General features: G+C 35.2%; 1 protein-coding gene across 1 annotated transcript in view; it reads right to left on the bottom strand.

Annotated features, from left to right (window-relative positions):
* Positions 1-15,853, bottom strand: part of LOC137408324 (high affinity cGMP-specific 3',5'-cyclic phosphodiesterase 9A-like) — a 59,915-nt gene that overhangs the window by 26,472 nt on the left and 17,590 nt on the right. Inside the window, exons 4-5 of the mRNA XM_068094815.1 lie at positions 15,097-15,240; positions 3,696-3,850 (exon numbers count right to left, since the gene is read on the bottom strand). Of these exons, the coding sequence (XP_067950916.1) occupies positions 3,696-3,850; positions 15,097-15,240 (299 nt within the window). The remainder of the gene's footprint in view (positions 1-3,695; positions 3,851-15,096; positions 15,241-15,853) is intronic.

The following is a 15,853-nucleotide window of genomic DNA, read 5'->3' as shown; positions in this document are numbered from 1 at the left end:
ATTCAATTCAATAAATTCTGAGGCATAGTTTTAGGTTTACGCGATGCTTGCTCATTCAGAGTGTATTTTTATCTTCAAAGTTTTGTCAATACATGTGTATCGCCTGAATAATGAACTTGCACAAGACTAGTAAATTTTATCTAAAATTATAAGTATTTTTCTATCATTTGCGATTGATTTTGATGTTTGAGGTGATCTGACTGCCAGAATGTTGCAAGATTTAAATTGACAAAACCTGATCGCTGTTAAAATGACCAGATATAAAACGCATGCCAAAATGACGTCACTCGACGCTACCTTTATTATAGCTGATGATGCGTTCAAAATCCCTATTCAAAGTCTCTATTCTGTCAGCCTCTTTAAAACTATAGAAGTTATAATTGCACTTTCGCCTGATCCGCAATCAAGTTTTGTCAATTTTAGTCTTGAAACATCCTGGCAGTCAAAGATTGTTTCAGCCTCAGTCTAGTTCAAGGTCAATGTTCTGATTGAATCCAGTGAAAACAATCTTCAACTTTTAGAGGAGAAAATTTAAAGGATTTATGATGTTTCATTTCATGGTTTCAATTTTTAATCCAAGCTTTTAAACCTTTCTTTTCACTACTCTGACTCCTCTGCAATACTATTAGATTACTAACTTCTGAAACAAATCTGTTCAATTCACTCAATAATTCCTGATTTCTACCTTTTTTTCTTTCATCGTTGGTATGTAACCAAAAACAGCATTTTAGTTGATGATTGACTATAGCCAATAAAAATTTACACATAAACACAAAAAAATACCATAAAACCTCTAATTGAATGCCACCTCTATTAGACTGCCACTATAGGGAGAGGGCGGAAAAATAAAGCGGCATGGCATTCAAATAGAGGTTCTACAGTAAATCTTAGTAAAAGCGCATTGGTCGATCACCGTTGGTACCTTTCTTAGCATGCTAGACTGCTAAATCGTCCAAATAATATTAATTTTCTGCTAACAACACAGCGAAGAGATACAATGGCATTTCCGTTGTACAGTAACAAAGCCACACTAAAGGTTCCAAAATGGCTTTAATGGAATAGAACAAAAACTCGCCAGTAAAATTGTGAGTAAAGCCAAACAATTTATGATTCACAGAAGATCAAGCCTGCAAAAGGTCAAAATAGATTGAATCATGCACAAATAGCAAATCTGTATCATACATGAAGAACATATTAAAACAATTCTATGGCTTTCCCTCACTCAAACCACCAAATGTAACGAATTATTGTTTTAAAGGGGCCAACTAGTCTACCAACTTCTGCCAGTCAACTTCTAGTACGGAATTGAGAGTAAACAACAAAATGATAATTTACTAAGTTATGAAAATGATACAAAACTCATAAACAAGAAGAAACCATGAAAATATCTAGGCAATAGGAAACTTAAAAGCGTAGTGAAGACAGACAATTCATTGAGATATTAAAATGAGTTGGCTGTGTATCAACACAATAACAAATCTCTGTATATGCAATAGTGCTGCCCTGCCACTATTATCATTACTACTAACCAGAGACACAAAACAAAAATTGCATTCTACAAAACATGACCTTGACACTTAAGTTATTGTTCCAACGGTCATCGAATTGATTTCGACTAGTAATGCTGCATAAAATCGGCAGCAAAGTTTATTACACTTTTGCAAGGTCGTTTCACCGACATGATGGCAGCATCATGGCAGCACAGTGGTTGAGCTAGTTATTTTAGCTTCACCATGGTACCATATAAGCTAATAAAATAAGTCGAGGAATGCCCCGGTACCAGGTGAGAGGCAGCCGGGAGAGCAGACGATATGCTATTTGTTATGCTGAAGAAGTGGCCACACGACAACTAGCTAAAAGTTTCGATGTCGAAAACTTTGTTACGAGCAAGTAATGAAGTACCAAAAGTGCAAAACCTTGCTGTTGAATGATAGCAATTACGCTCAATTTGGTTGGTCAGACACAACCTAAGCTGGCATTTGATTGTATAACTTTTTAACAACAAATACTACATGTATATGTATCTTTTCACACGGTTGATCCTATTCTGATTCTAAATACAACAAATGAAATCCTGTGAGAATAGAACAGGAAACAGCCGAAACATAGCAATATTTTGAAGCCTCTGCGACAGCTTCTTCCAAAGTTTGTTCGCTTTGGATGAGATATGCTCACTTTAATGTGGTAGCTCAGGGTTACCACCGCAATAGTAGAAAAAACAGTGTTTTTGTGGCAATTGTATAACCATTACACAAACAACGGCGCCTTGACTGCTCTCTAGACAGGGAATATGAGTATGCATCATCGAAAAAAATGGCCTGAAATCTTCATCAGTGTACGACTGTATGGTGATTATGGGCTACCCTAACCAACCGCTATGTAAAAGTTAAAAGCGTTATAATTATATCTGGCTGTCTGTCCTTCTTTATTCTATAAAATGACGACCAGGTAAAAGGACTATGCAATGTCAAAAGTTGTGTGTAGGAAATAACTCTTAGCTCGAGAACACGCATAAATTTTAACAATTGCCCATCATAAACCTCCGATCATCGACCAATTCGTTTCACTCGTACAGCGAGTCAATGATATATTTTTATATTTATTTTTCTTTTTTGTCAAAGGGGGTTGAATGCGCTCTTGCGTATATGCCGCTGTCTTATTTTGTGTTGTTTATGGAGCTTAAACTGTTTCGCTGGCAACTGGAAATATACATCAACACTGATAATTTTATCATAGCAGGAAGATAAAATTTAGTAACACACAAGGAAGCACTTTAGCAGTGGCAATATTAGCACTTCCACAGAGATAATGCCAGCATTAAACGATTTACCACAAAGCAAAGTGTCAAATGTCATTATTTATTCGCATTATGTGCCGATTCACTCCGTATTGACTAATCACAATGTCTTTTATATGGCAATACATTGAAACTTGTAAAAACATGTGGCTATTATTTGCAGCGGGTAGAACTTGGAAATTATATTCCTCGGCAACTAAATAATAATATTTAGTTGCAGCAGGAATAAAATACCATAATAGAAAAATAGTTTAAAGATGAACTTCCACCAATTTTTAGTAAACTTTATCAGAAAGTATCGGTATTGTTTTAGATGTTTGAAGTGATCTGACTGCCTGGATGTTTTTAGATTAAAATTGATAAAACTTTATCAAGGTTAAAACGCTCAGAATAAGCGAAAGTGCGATTTGTCTATGGTTTTAAACAGACAGATGAAATAGAGGCAAGGAATGTTGAAACTTTAACGCAATAGTTGATATCAAATATCGCACCAAAAACAGCTAGTTATGTCATTTTGCATGTATTTTCTGAGCATTTATCTGTTTTTTCTGTTCTGAGCATTTTTCTGTTCTGAGCATTTTAACTGCAATCAAGTTTTGTCAATTTTAATCTTGAAACATCCTGACAATCACATCACCCCAGACATAAAAAAACAATTATTGCAAATGATAGAAAAATACTGATATTTTCTGATAAAATCTACTAAAATTTTGTGTAAGTTCATCATCATTGCGGCCTGAGCCCACCTGGAAATATAGCCCTAGCTCTTTCCGTCGACTTCAGGGAAAATAGAGGACAAGCTAAGATGTCATCTGCAGAAACCCATGTTTAGGATAAGGTAGACCCTTTCCTGCCCCCATCGACACACTTCACTAGACAAAGCAATTGGTGTGCTTACCTCTAACTTATGTGTATATGAGTCCAGTTTGTCACTGACATGCTTGAGGGGTTCCGGAAGTGACCCGTTCTCGTATATAATATTCGACTCGAGAGCCTCCAACCGCCTCTCTATCACATTCAGATCTGTTCCTACCTCCTTCACCAAACTATCGGCTACAAATAAATGGATAGTATAGCAACTTTGGCTAAAAAGATATCTACCGTAAAACCTGTATTTGAGCGTGATCTTTATTTGAACGCCACCTGTATTTGAGTACTACTAATGGGAGAAAGGTTTGGGAGTGACAAAACCAATTCTTTTTTGCATTAAGCAGCAACCAAACAATAATCTTTCACAGAATTTTTCAAGGTTCATCTTTCAGGATGATAACAACAATCAAATTTCGCCTTTTATTCTTAAGTGTCTTTCCCAGTCAAAGTTCCATAAAAAAAGAAACCATTTTATTTTTAAAAACAGATAATTTTAAAGAAAAACTGATTTGTTGTTCCAAAATGATTGCCACAAATGTATGCGGCTGCTCTACTCCCTTTTCTAAAATATTAACAGCGATTGGAGAGTCGATGCTTTCACAATAGCCAATGACATTCTCGGATACATATTTGCGAATGTAGACTCATAATCGCTGCTATGAGAACCCTCAGAGTTAGCACCACAGCAGGCAGCAGAAGCGGCAGCAGAATCAGATCAACCAGTCCAGGTAAAGACTGACCATGTCTTTGTTTACATCATTTCATTATTTTATCTTGATTATGGTTCATCATAACTAAGTGGAGTCTTTTGACCACAAATTACTTCTGCAGCTTTTAACATTGTCTAGGGCTGAAGATGGTCGCTTAGGTTGATACTATTGGGAATGGAGTATCACACTGACTTCTTGATGGTTATGCTTTATATAAATTCTCTACTTGTCGATAATATTTGAGTTACCAACGCATATGCATCAGATGGAAAAGTCCTGAAGTTTACTGAAAAACTCAGAAAATATTATTGAAAATAATATTTTTAATAAAATGTTCTGAATTTCTTGAGGCATAAAAAATTATCCTACTGGTTGGTTTCTCATGTTTTACACAAAATGCGAAAAGTGGGCTCGTCATTAACAGAATCAGCCAATGAGAAGTCAACACTACCTGAACATTGATATTGGTAGCAGTAGATAGGCACCTGTGTTGAAGAAAAATATTTATATAACCAGAGTCTAAAATAGGAACATTTAAAAAAGAATAATCAATGACAAACTGTTACAAAGCGATGCATCAGGGCATTATCAATAAAGCGGTGATAAATGCCTCCCGCTACTGAAGGGTTAGTATACAGTGAGCTTGCATATCATATAGAAGGATCATATGTCTTATGTAATGCTTGTTATCCATAGCAGTTCATCAATAATTATTGTTATTTAATAGCTAACCTCCTGGTCTACTAGTACCACTACTAGGGTGCTTCCTTCAAACTCGCAGAATCCTGCACCTGATGAACTCAATAGAAAAAAAACTTATTTAATTGTATAAAACACAGCTGCAGTTATAACAACTAAAACCCGAAAAATTTGCTGTTTTTGAGATCTGTTGATTGGTTGGGTTCAAGTGTTTTTATTAACAACTAGCCAAAAGGTCACACCCAGGTTTAGAAAGGTCAATTCCTTTCTGATAGTCAGTAGATCTGATCTGCTGATAGCTTATTTTATTAACGTTCTCTCTAATTAGTTCTAGGTGGTTTTCTAATTGTTGGGAATGAACAATTAGAATCATTTTTCATTTAAAATCATTCACATCATTTTTGCTTTCAGTTTAAAATACAAATTCTATCAGACTATAGAACTACTGGCTTATATTTTAAAATGAAAAATGAAATAAAATTCAAGCAGATTTATCTTGCGGCAGGTTATCAAGTGACTGCAAATAGCACCAGAAAATATATTACATAATAATTAACTAATTACATATTAATAAATAAAATTTAAAATTAATAATTATGAAAAGCCTTCTGAATACACAACTTGTGAAGTGATAAAGATCATTCACATCTGGACTACAATTGGAATTAATTGTCAACAAGAAGGGTTAGCTAGCCTGAAATTCATAGTACTGGTTTAAAACGATAAGCAATTTCAGTTACCCTGACTACCATACATTCAGTCCCATTCTCATCAAAAAATTACAATATACAGGATACCAGGGGCGGATCTACTGTGGTGCATATGGTGCAAATGCACCACTCTAAATATGGCAAAAAATTTAAAAAAAAATTTAAAATCCATCAAGAATTGAGTGAATTACATTTCATTTCACTGAGAACTTGCTTTTGGAGAAAATGAAAAAAATGGCCTAGTAGGGCTCATTATAACGATCAACTTTTAATAAACTTGTCCTGAATTTGTTTTGCTTACAAACAAATGAGGGTTGTCCCAATAGACATTCCCAATTGAGCCACAACTTTTTTGAAAGAAGTACTGCCAGCCATTTCAAAAGCAAAATGTCTCAGAAGAAAGGCCAAAAACGAATTTTGGATCATTTCTTTCGACAACAAAACAACAATTCTAAAAACTATGCCCTACAATGTCTGTTTTATAAGAGCATTGTTGTGTAGCTAATACTACAAAACATTTTTCATGGTAGTTTGCAGAAATCATGGCTTATTTTTGCAAAGCCAAACCAAATGGCTGTTGAGGTTATGTGATTGATTTTGTCTTGAGTTTATTTTATTGCACAATTGTTTGTTAACATTCTGTTTACATGTAATCTTGATATACATAGTATAATAAACATTATAAAACACCAATTTAATTAACCATATCTAATCTCAATTTTTACCTCTAAACTTGTTGTTTGCTGCAAACTAATGATTACACATTTTTGGGCTCAGACACACCTCTCCTTCATTCTAAGATGTCTAAATTTCAAAAGGTTCCGCTAGCGCCGGGCCAGGCAAGAGGGTGGCCCCGTGCACCCCCTTTCACCCTTGATATATTACACAAATTTTGCACCACGTACATTCTTTCCTAGATCCGCCCCTGGATACTAGTTTGATAGCTTTTGCAAATGCTAGAATTATCACAAAATGTGATACTTAAAGTGTATTTTGTTATTATGTTTTAGGTAAACAATCCACATCCATCTACATTGAAAAACTAAATTCAAATTAAAATCATCTATATTGAAAAAATAAGGGTACCAAGATCATCGAACAATCTTTAATCTTTGTTGATGATATCGATTCCATATTTTAAGTAGTTTCAGATTTATGCATACCCCAGGGGCGCGGGAGTAAAAATATTTATCGTAGAACGATATGCAGTCATTTAGGTCTCCGTAAATTTGGGATTTGTTTTTCTATACTGCTTTCAGCAATATGCGACCGACATGATGAGTTTTCTATTGATTATCTGCCAACGAATCCAATAAAACAGTTTTAGCAATACCGAATGCGTTTTTTATAAAACAAGTTTTCGGTTATTATAGCAGAAAAACATTACTGTATTTATGATGAACTCAGGCCATAGCTTTTAATGACACAATGCCAAGCAGTATCCTATCCACTGACAATGAACCCTACCTTATAGTGTAATCTTGTGCAATCACGCAAAGCTCTTGTATTTTTTTAATGCGCAAAATACACAATGAACAATATTATATTGCAACATCTCGAAAGTTAGCAAAACTACAAATCGATTTTAGGTTTTTTCGGTATCAAACCTGTTTAAATTATAAAATGCAAAATTATATATCGACTTATATTGACATTATCTTGGGAAAAAGTCCAATTTATTAGCAAAGTTACAATAAATTAAACGTGTTATGAACCTACTCATGTCCTGTTTTTGTCACTTTTTGCAAAAAAAACTACAAGCTATACACTGGACAAATTTATTACTGGCATTTTCCAAAACTAACCGCTTTTTGAAACTATCAGAATTTTAAAATTTGCAGACAAAATAGAACAATCTTGTACAAAAACAAGTCATGTGCGTATTTTCTCATGAAGCTGCAGATTATAAAAAGGAAATGGTAAATTACTCCTCATTATTTTCATCTCTACTATATATACTCTCAGTTTGTGTGTAAGATTTCTGACGCAATGCGTTTTCCCTTAATCTTTTTGTCATATCAAGCTATCATCTTCAGTTTATCTCCAAATGTCAGGTTTTTATTATCAAACATCCACCAATAGGAAAGTGAACGATAAACTGCAAACAGCTTATTGGTTAACAAGATAATAGTCTCTCTTGTCAACATGTTGAAAAGTGGAATTATAGCAAAAACTGGAAACTATTCTTTGAGGTGTTATAATAGCCTTTGAAGGATCATTCACGCCATATTTTAAAATACTTTATCAGAAAGTATAGATATTGTTCTAGCATTTGAGATTTTGTTTGATGTTTGAGGTGATTGAACTGCCAAGATGTTTTAAGATTAAAATTGACAAAACTTGATCACAGTTAAAACGCTCAGAAGAAAACAACTTTTCCAAAGATGATATCAAAAGTCACACTTCCTGTTCATCCTTCTCGTTATGACATCGGCTATGGCGTCCCAAATTGCAGTGTTACACATCCCCATTGACATATACTTTACTTTGTATCAGCTTAAGATTGTTGGAATAAAAATTCAACTATAGCCTCAGAAACATCGCGATAGATGTTTAAAATGATTTAAAACTAGGCTGGTTAGAAATTGTTCCATTGTTTTCCTCTAAATGCTGGGTAAACAGGTAAAACATGTTTTAGAAAAGCGTTGAAAAAATTTTTTTGACAGTTTTTTAAAAATAATTGAAAAAATATGTTATATTATTTTATAAGATAAACTATCAACAGAGCCAAGTTTTAGCTTCAGTTTTAGGTAACTGTAAAAAAATCTTGCAACAATTTGAAACCCATTCTATCACATCAGCGTCATAATCTAATGTTAATTTATTTTTAATGTGATGTACCTTAATGTAATAGTTTGAATTAGGTCCTTTCTTGGAATGCTCAGATTCAAGAGGAAAGTGTGCTTATGGAATCTACAGTTGCAATTTGGCATTGTAAACCACTGGAGAGAGATGCATAACGCTGCAACGTTAACGCAATAGCCAATCTCAACGAGAGAGATACAGGAAGCCGCACAATTAGTGACGTCATTTCGACACATATTTTTCTTCTGAGCATTTTAAATGCGATGGAGATTCGTTGATTTTAATTTTAAAACATTCTGGCAATCAAATCACCTCAAACATCAAAAACAATCAGAAATGATAGAAAAATACCGATACTTTCTGATAAAATCTACTAAAATCTTGTGGATGTTCATCTTTAAAAACAGAAAATTTTATATATCTTAGTGCGTTTCTATTATCTTATAAAAGTAAATGATATTGAACAAGCTGATTTATATAGTCAATTATTCGGTTGAATAATCGCTGATACAATTATTCACAGCGCTTCCACGACACGATGATGGTCATGGGAAAGTTTTACGCGGATTAAAAACCTGGAAATCAAGAAACTTAAAAATATGAAGGAATTATAGAATACAAAAAGATACATAGGCCTACAATGAAAAAAATACAGCACCAAACTTGGAGCAGGGAATTTTTTTAACCGCAAATGAGGTCCCAGTCCCAGGGCTAAGAAGCTTACGTTTGAAAACAAACTTACAAAAATCTTTTAGTAAATTTTATCAGAGAGTATCGGTAATTTTCTATAATTTGCGATTGTTTTTGATGTTTGAGGTGATCGGATTGCCAGGATGTTTTAAGATTAAAATTGATGAAACTTGATCGCAATTAAACTGCTCAGATCAATCGAAAATGCGATTATGACATCTATAGCTGCAAAAAGACAGACAGAAGAGAGACGATTAATGATTTCACTTTACCGCAACAGCCGATATCAGCTATCGCAATAATAACAACTAGTGACACCATTTTGAACGTATTTTGCTTTTGAGTGTTTTAACTGCGATCGAGTTTCATCGATTTTAATCTAGAAACATCCTGACTATCAGATCAAACATAACAAACAATCAGAAATGATAGAAGCATATCGATCGATACTTTCTGATAAAACTACTAAAATTTTGTGCAAATTAATCTTTAATGAGATTTGGAATGGAAGAAACAACTTCAGGCAATTTTAGCTTTCTCATCATTGTTCAGCGCTATATACCCTGGCAGTAAGATGCACTGCGTGAGACAGTCAGGTGTGCCAATAAAGAGCAAAGAATGACTATGTGAACATTCATTCTATATTACAGCAGGCGAATGCTTGGTGCAGGTGGAAACGCAACGAGTGGCACATCTCACTGGTACAGGTTCGAACCCTGATAGATGCAATCTTTTTTCCAAACCCTCAACCATGGCTTTGCGAGACAGATGGACCCGATTCTTATTATAGTAAAGATTTACAATTTGGTGTCATATGACAAACTATCAAATTAGTAGTTGGCAGTCGTGTGCGCTGCGAGAGATCGTCATGTGTAATAACTATGTGCACAATTATTCCTAAATGTTGAAAGCTTATCAAGTGGTGCAGATGGTAGTGGTCTGAGTTCAATTCCCATGCGGTGCAAGCTCAAGGCTGGTTTACATTATATTGCCGTATCTCGGCGTCCATGGCACAATACCTCGCTGATCAGCGATGATAACGATGTTCACACTATCACAAACCTATCCCGTTTGCATCTGGAAATACTCCATGGCGTAGTATTATCATTTCTCTTTTTAAATTTTCGCAAAGAAACCTCTTTGTTTTCGCGCGCTGGAATTAAATATTAGTCCCAAGGCAACTAGTATAAACGGATATGAATAAATCACGCTACCACAGGACGGCAAATTACCATCGCCGAAATGATTCACATTTGAAAGGCAGTCGTCAATGCTCGGCGAAGGTTTTACAGCTGCAAACTTTGCCAACGTGTCCGCGTTACTTCGTCGATGCCATCAGTTCACGGTTCACATGATCGACCATGAATGGTGAAAGGAAACCGCTGGCATACGGCGATATAGTGTGAACCAGCCTTGAGAGTGACTTCGTATGACATGGTTCTTATTATAGTAAAGGTAGAAAATGAAATGTGATATGGTAAACTATCAATATTAAAATTCTATAATAGCTGCAGTGCCACTTCACATAAACACTGACACAAAGCTATAACGAGCTATAATGCTATAAAGTAACGAGCTATAATGCTTAAAGATCTGACACCACCGACCAATGACAAGTTCATTAGGCAGGTGCTTTAAAGGCAGCATTAATTTAACTCAGCCAATGCTATTATGGCAGCATCAGTCCCCTGCCTAGGCAAGTGCATAAACCTATCATAATATCAGCGACTCCATATATACAGTAAAGAAAGCAGAACTTGGTCACGATATAATCATTTTACCACATTACATAAGATAGTATTGATCCTGTACAGAAAGCATATCATAGAGCAGTCACTGCACTGCAAGCTAGACCCAAGAGTGCATTATATGAAGCCTTGACAAAAGAACTTTGCAAAGACTAAATTAGCAACTTTTTCGTATTATAATCGGCGTCAAAATTGAATATAGATTTCCTTCCTATGTCTTTTCTGTATGTGATAGGAGTTCCAACATTTCTGACAATGCATTCTTACCGCTGCCTATGCAACATTTCATAGCGAGAGCATATTGGAAAAAATTGACAACGCCAACTGATTTAATGTATTCAGGGCAAGTAACAATTTACAATAAATTTTTGCATCTTTTATATTTCAGAATCTAAAAATAAAAATTTAAAGATGAACTTGCACCAAATTTTTGCAGCTTTTATTAGAAAGTATCGGAATTGTTCTATGACTTTTGATGTTTGAGGTGCATCGACTGCCAGGGTGGTTCAAAAATGAACGTGACAAAACTTGATCCCGGTTGAAACACGTAGAAGAAAAAGACGTTTGAATTGCAACCCATAACTGTTAGCCTGCTTTTCAGTTAGTCCAGTTGTTGATATAATGATACTGTTTGTGTTTGTCCTTGACCTATAATACTCTAGGTCATTTGTGAGCATGATGATTTATCTCATGCTAATGTGTAAAGACATTGTTATGATTGAAACAAAGTTTTCCGCTCAGTAAGTATGCCTTGGCTTGGCCCAGTAACTATGGGCTTGGCAGAAACCATACATATTCAAGTGAATTTCAGTCAAATCCGGATAAAATGATTACAATATATTTAGAGATCATTGATGACATTCACAAAACCAAATACCTAGATAATCATCTCTGACATCTATAAAAAAAACTTTTCATATATTGAACATGTTGAGGGAATGTTAAAGTTCGATTGAAAAAAGTCCTTTAATATAAAAAAGATAAATTCCAAATAAATTCAGCAAGGAATAATTGCGTGTCCATGAATTGATGATCCAAAACCATTAAATGACTCAAGGCATAAAAACTAAGTCATTAGGAATTCAATGTAAAAAAAAGTTTGCTCTAAATTAGTGGATCAGCATATGATTAAGCAGCTGTAACCCGCTGGCAAATTTTATGAGACCAATCGCCATACAAGTTGACATGTGGTCTGTCTATTTACATGTGGAATTTGTCCACTGAGAGCGGCGGTCATTATAAATAATCACAAACATGCTAACACTAGTAAAAAACAAAAAACACATTTGTTTCATTTTAAAAATATATTGTGAGTAAAGCAAAATATGACCACAAAATTGCCGTGTAGAGAAAGACTGCGCTAACTAGAAAAGCAACGCTGACATGTAATTGGTCAATAGGTTATGACAACAGCCTTTCACTCCTTCGCTCAGGAAAGCCTTTCCAACGGTTCATCTTGGTAGGGCCTACCTATTCAAAAAACATTGATCACGGATCGCAGTAGTAATAGATCAGCCCAAAATGTGCCACAAGTAATTTAAGATATTGGGTTACCAGTTTGCCAAAAAATGACCAAATTGTTTTGTTTTCACTCAAAATTTGCCGGAATTGCAAAGGAAACATTTAACGCTAATGAATTTTTAACTGCAAATAACTTCAACCAGATTAAAGTTATTAATTCTATTATTTTGCTGCCTATTAGTTTGATGTTAGTAATAATCGAGTCATATAACAATCTTATGTCACATAAGATACTACCCGCTGACGCTATGTAGTTCCATCACTCAAACTCATTATGCAGTAAAATTTGTTTCAGAAGAGATCAGTCTATAGATAGCCAGTCAGAAATAGCCAATCAAATTGCGTAATCAAACGCAATTTGATTCACAGCATAATATCGCGGTTTCCAAATTTGTTTTTATTTTCCGTTTAGAAAGGATGTAAAGACAAATTAGAAAAAACTACGATCTAAAAATATTTCTGCCAGTGGAGTTCTTCAACATCGGACCTCAGATATTACTGTTAATAATAATTTTATATCAGAGAATGGGAGTCGGTCTTTGGGCAAAACTGCAAACTCGACAGCGCTTTTTTTACAGCCAGTTTTGCTAAACTAGAGACATATTAAACACGGCTTACATTTGTCAAATGTATTTATTCTTTTGCTGATTCCGAAGAAATTTAGAATAAATTTCTACGACAAAAACTCCAGCTTTCACAGTCAAAATACCCAGAGTGTACGTCAGCGAAAAGTTTTTGGTATGAATTAATTCCACCAGAACGAGCAAACAATTTTGTAGCGGGAAGAGTTCACAAGATAGCAATTAACTGCTGGTGATTATCATGGAAGCACCAGACAATCATAATAAAATTTTAATTTTTATGGTGACTTCACGCAGCAAAATAGCTCACATGATTATCTCCTTATAAAAACTCATGTATTCTCTTTTATAATTGTTGGGCAGATCATCGACAGGAGCAGGCCTGTATTCCCTAGTTGCAAGTTGGAGCGGCGAATGTTAGGTAACTAGTTTTGAATACCTGCGGGTTTTGGGGCGGTGTAAGCCCCCAACGGGCTTCAGGGCAGCGCCCTGAAGCTCTGGACCTTTTAAGCATCAACAACCCTCAAAGTATGCATAAATGCAATCAATTTTAAGCATCAAAATCTACATAAAGATATTGTTTATAGTTCATAGTAGGCAAAATCTTTTCTTCATTCAACGAACGATATAAAACTCATGACACTACAGATTTTTGTAAGGGACACTGACAGAACAAGAACTATTACTTCTTCATTGCAATAGCTCTTGTTCTGTCAATGTGTCCATAGCAGAAATCTTTCACAATTGATTCTGTATCTATTTCAACATCTTTATATATGTGTAATATTAGAAGATTATTTAGACGAGCCTGTTCCATAGTGCTCCCCATCGATGTTTTGATTCTACGTTGATCAACTTTTACATGATAAGGAAAGTGCAAGTTTGGGAGCCTTCTTTACACCCCCCACTATAAGCAATAAAGTTCATTTTCCAAGTCTTAACAAAGTCTCACAAGATCACTCATTTGGCGAGATCACCACGGAGATAATATAAAACGCTAGATGCTAGTAAAATAGTTGTTGGAAATTCCAAGTGAACGAGCATAGACTGCAATTCTTAGTACCTAGCCGCCAGAAATCACTAAAAATTTGGGGCGGCTCAGCCGCTCCAAAGAATACAGGCCTGGACAGGAGCGACTTGACTCTACTAAATAGGTTGAGAGACATACCTGCTGCTACTTTGACACGCACTCTAACTGAAATTTTACAAAATGTTAGTTGATTTTATCAGTATTTTTCTACCATTTGCAATTGTTTTTGGTGTTTGAGATGATCTGATTGCCAGGATGTGCCAAGATTAAAATCAACAAACTTGATCACAGTTGAAACGCTCAGATCAACCAAGAGTGCGATCTATAGTTGCAAAGAGACTGACAGAATAGAGACGTGTAACGCTGCAACTTGAGCGCAATAGCCGATATCAACTATAGCAACTATAGCGTTTTTTTTGCACAGCACGTATTTTCTTCTGAGCGTTTTGACCGTGATCAAGCTTTGTCGATTTTAAACTTGAAACATCCTGGCAGTCAGATCACCTCAAACATCAAAAACAATCGCAAATAATAGAAAAATACCGATACTTTCTGGTAAGATATAATAAAATTTTGTGTAAACTCATCCTTATAATCAGATTTCATACAGACCCATCTCCCATCACTAGATGCCGACTATAACCATCCATTTTAAAAGTACTAGAAAGCTGATAGTCAAGTGTGCTGCGAAAGATCGGGGTTGTGTCAATGAGTACAGACAATAAACATAGGCACAATAACTCTAAAAAAATTAATTCTAAAACAATTAATTAATTAATTTGAAAACAATAATTCTAATTCTGTTTGAAGCAGTGCTTGCTGGACTATCTGTAATAGATTTGTTCTGATTTCTTTTGCCTTGGAAAGCAAAGAAGCCAAGTTGGTACAGGCAGCAGCGGTGGTCCGCTACTTTTAGAGACATACTAGCTACTTACTTGAGGTGGCCACGATGACGAGCTTATACGCTGACTCGGGCGTGTTGCTCTCTAGGTGTGGAGAGATGCCGATCAGAGAGTCGTCAGAATTGTATAGTTTTAAGATGTCGTACTCCGAGGCCGCAGCAGCTGATCGAAAAACCTCTGAAAGAGAAAATATGCGCAAGCTGAAATGTGTGAAGGTTAAGCTATTTTGATTGCCATTTCCTTTTGGTTTCGAATTCATTTAATGTGTCATAAAAAATAAAAGAATACTTTGATTTCCAATCAAATGTACCTGCCGTGAGCGAGGCAAAAACAATCAATTTGAGTCATGAACTGCGGCATCAGTGGGGGATGACGCTCTTCTAAGCGGCAAAGTTTTCTCACAAATCCCATTGTTTGGTGAAAAACAATAAAATAATCCGAAAGCTTTTGTTGTATGCAAAAAATTTACAATTATTGCAGTAGTTGAAAACTATATGTATGACCATGGTATTCTCAAGGGCTGTAAAAATCACTTGAGATCATGAAGCTTGCAGTGGCTCTAAGCTTGTGATGGTTTTAGTCAAAGCCGACTATGAAAAAATGTTGTGAAACTAACAAAATTAACTCAAAAAATACTAATTTTCAGACAAAGCTAAAATATTTGAGTAATAGCTTAAACTCTCTCTCCAGTTTGATGAAAAAATAATTTTCCAGTTTTGTTGAAAGCCTGAGAACGTCACAAACAAAGTGGGCGAGTTTCATTTCTGGTTAAAATTCTTACCATAAAACA

Source organism: Watersipora subatra, chromosome 11, assembly GCF_963576615.1.
Source record: "Watersipora subatra chromosome 11, tzWatSuba1.1, whole genome shotgun sequence".
NCBI lineage: Eukaryota > Metazoa > Bryozoa > Gymnolaemata > Cheilostomatida > Watersiporidae > Watersipora > Watersipora subatra.
Note: the sequence above shows the minus strand (reverse complement) of the source record. Positions and strands in the feature narration are given on the sequence as shown.